The following is a 3,623-nucleotide window of genomic DNA, read 5'->3' on the forward strand; positions in this document are numbered from 1 at the left end:
ATGTGCTCCAGAAGCCAATCTGAAATATTATTTGGTGGAAACACATCAGTGACATACAAACTTAACAAAGCCGGTGTTAGTGGAGGTGCTATTTATTCACAAGAGAAATGCGCCATCATGTTTCATGAAAACTCAACAGTGAGATTTATTAGTAATCGTGCCACTGATGGAGGAGCTGTATACTCAACAACATAATATTATTCTGATGTTTTATTCAATGGAAACACCACAGTGACATTGAGTAAAAATGGAGCAGCAAGGCTTGGAGGAACAGTGTACTGGACATATAAAGGGAATTATGTTGGTAAAAATGGTGGAGCTTTTATTTATTATGAGAACTGAAGCATTACATTTAATGGAAACTCAAAAGTAACATTTAGTGATAATGAAGTAAGATTTGGGGGGGGGGGGGGGGGCAGTGTTCTCCAGACAGTTTTCTAACATATCATTTAAAGGATACACAACAGTGACATATGAAGCTAACAAACCCAGCATAAGTGGAGCAGCCATTTATTCTGGTAAGAAATGTAATATCCTATTTGATCAAAACTCAGCATTGACATTCATGGACAACAGAGCTGAATATGGAGGAGTAGTGTTCTCTGTAAATTATTTCCAAATATCGTTTGATGGAAACACAAAAGTAACATATAAAGGGAATTATGCCAGTGGAAATGGAGCAGCCATTTATTCTGGTAAGAAATGTAATATCTTATTTGGTCAAAGCTCAGCATTGACATTCATGGACAACAGAGCTGAATATGGAGGAGCAGTGTTCTCCGTGAGTTATTCCCAAATATCATTTGATGGAAACACAACAGGGACATATAAAGGGAACTATGCCAGTGGAAATGGAGGAGCTCTTTATTCATATAAGAACTGTAGCATCACATTTGATGAAAACTCAAAAGTGACATTTAGTGACAATGAAGCACGACTTGGAGGAGCGGTGCACTCTAGGAGTTATTCAGAAATATCATTTGATGGAAACACATCAGTGACATACAAACTTAACAAAGCCGGTGGTAGTGGAGGTGCTATTTATTCACACGAGAGATGTACCATCATGTTTCGTGAAAACTCAACAGTGAAATTTATTGGTAATCATGCCACTAATGAAGGAACTGTATACTCAACAACATATTCTGATGTTTTATTCAATGGAAACTCCACAGTGATATTTAGTAAAAATGGAGCAGTAAGATTTGAAGGGGCAGTGTGCTCTAGTAGTTATTCAGAAATATCATTCGGTGGAAGCACAGTAGTCACGTATAAAATTAACAAAGCCAGTGTGAGTGGAGGTGCTATATATTCACAGGAGAAATGTATCATCATGTTTCATGATAACTCAACAGTAAACTTTATTGACAATGATTCCACTAATGGAGGAGCTGTATACTCAACAAAAATTTTCTGGTATTTCACTTGACAATAATTCAAAAGTGACGTTTAATAAAAATAGAGGTAAATATGGTGGAGCAGTGTACTCCAAAAGAGATTCTAACGTATCATTTAATGGAAACACATCAGTGGCATATGACATTAACAAAGCCAACATAAGTGGAGCAGCCATTTACTCTCTAGAGAAATGTATCATCATGTTTCATGATAATTCAACAGTGACATTTAGTAACAATGGAGCAAGGTATGGAGGGGCGGTATACTCAACGACATATTCTGATTTATCTTTCAATGGGAATTCAAAGGCGACATTTAGTGAAAATGGAGCTTTATATGGAGGGGCAGTGTATTCTATAAGTTATTCAGAAATATCATTTGATGGTAACACATTAGTGACATATAAGATTAATGCAGCCAGAGTAACTGGAGGTGCTATGTATTCACAGGAGAAAGGTGTCATCATGTTTCATGATAACTCAACAGTGACATATATTGACAATCATGCCACTAATGGAGGAGCGGTGTTCTCAACAGCATATTCTGTTATATCATTTGACGGTAACTCAAAAGCGACATTTAGTGGCAATGAAGCTGGTTTACATGGAGGTGCTGCTTATATACATCAAACAAGTAATATAACATTTGTTGGAAACTCATCAGTAACATATGTTAACTATATTGCAGTGATGGGTGGTGCAATGTATTGTGAACATTCATGGCTATTATTTGAATGCAATGCCAAAGTGGATTTTAGAGGCGAAAGATGGTGGGGCTGTTAATATCCAACAGTCTAACATAAAATTTGCAATGAGGTCATCCACAAGATTTAACTATAATTCAGCTGATAAGAATGGTGGAGCAATATACCTTGATGGTATCTTTACTATGACATTTGAAAGTGAATCTGATGTCATATTCAATCAGAACAATGCTACTCTTTATGGTGGAGCCTTTTATGGTGAACTGAAGCAAACTAACCAGAGCAATATCTTATCCAATACCACAAGTGTTGAGTTTAGCAGCAATACTGCTCTTGTGGGTGATGATGTGTATATGCACATACAAGCATCATGTGATGAGATGTGTTTAAACAACAGCATTGTGGGGTTAAACATGACACATAATAATCCTCCCCGTCATCTAGTTTTGTATAACCCAGCTACCTGTATCAATACTACCAATACAACAAATCATTGTGATACTTACTTTGTTGATAATATAATGCTTGGCCAAAACATTACAATCAATGCCTGTGTACTAAGCTTTCATGACCAACCTGCTAGGGGAGTGGACTTTGTGGTAAGTGGTGAAAATCATGATCATAATCTTGGTGGGACACAATTTGTGCCAATAGCTTGTAATCTATTTGAAGGGGTCAGTGTAACAGGCAAGGAGACTTCTGACATTACCAATTTCACTATGATGATTACATCATATACAAACAGTGATTTAGGAATTTCTGTCCAGCTGATAGCAGAACTATCTCCCTGTCACCCTGGTTACTACTATGATAATACTACTCAAAAGTGTGTATGCTATGATGACGGTGACATTGTGTCTTGTTCTGGTAGCACATCAACTATCAAAAGAGGTTACTGGTTTGGTGTAGTTGATGGCAAATCAACAGTGACAGTTTGTCCTAACAATTATTGCAATTTTACTTGTTGTGAAACAACTAATGGGTTTTATCAGCTCTCACCAGTGAGAATGAATCAGTGTAGTTCACACCGATCTGGTACTGCTTGTGGTAGTTGTGAAGAAGGATATACTCTCTCATTTGATTCTGTAGAATGTGTCAGCATTGAAAAGTGTACAACAGGACAGACAGTACTGGTTATCGTGTTGTCAGTGATATACTGGATAGTTCTGGTTATAGCAGTGTTTATTATGACATACTATCATGTTGAGATTGGTTACTTGTATGTTATTACGTACTATTACAGTATGTTGGAAATTTTACTGGGTCAACATTTGTATGCATCTCAAAGTCTGTACACTGCTGTTAGCATTATGTCCAGCATTGCAAAAGTGACTCCACAATTTCTAGGACAGCTTTGTCTAGTAAAATCTATGACTGGAATTGACCAAGAGTTTCTACATTATGTACATCCACTAGCTGCAGGTATGCTACAGATCCAATTTTGGAAACTAATAGACTGCTCAGAAATTACCAAAAGTGGTAATTTCTGGCAACCAAAAGTAGTCTTTATTGGCAACTTTTG

General features: G+C 36.9%; 1 protein-coding gene across 1 annotated transcript; it reads left to right on the forward strand.

Moving 5' to 3' along the window:
• On the forward strand, window positions 1-1,358 carry LOC136263821 (probable outer membrane protein pmp6). Its single transcript, XM_066058444.1, has 3 exons — window positions 1-151; window positions 456-1,269; window positions 1,319-1,358. The coding sequence occupies exons 1-3, from the start codon at window positions 1-3 to the stop codon at window positions 1,356-1,358; spliced, it is 1,005 nt and encodes a 334-aa protein (XP_065914516.1).
• Window positions 1,359-3,623: the final 2,265 nt, after the last annotated feature.

The sequence above is a fragment of the Dysidea avara genome, chromosome 8 (assembly GCF_963678975.1).
Source record: "Dysidea avara chromosome 8, odDysAvar1.4, whole genome shotgun sequence".
Taxonomy (NCBI): Eukaryota; Metazoa; Porifera; class Demospongiae; order Dictyoceratida; family Dysideidae; genus Dysidea; species Dysidea avara.

Excerpts from the sequence above, each read along its gene's own strand:
- LOC136263821 (XM_066058444.1), top strand. The coding sequence starts at position 1 with ATGTGCTCCAGAAGCCAATCTGAAATATTATTTGGTGGAAACACATCA. Across the intron at positions 152-455 it reads CTCAACAGTGAGATTTATTA|GATACACAACAGTGACATAT; the intron begins GTAATCGTGCCA and ends TATCATTTAAAG. Across the intron at positions 1,270-1,318 it reads GGTGGAAGCACAGTAGTCAC|GAGAAATGTATCATCATGTT; the intron begins GTATAAAATTAA and ends ATATATTCACAG.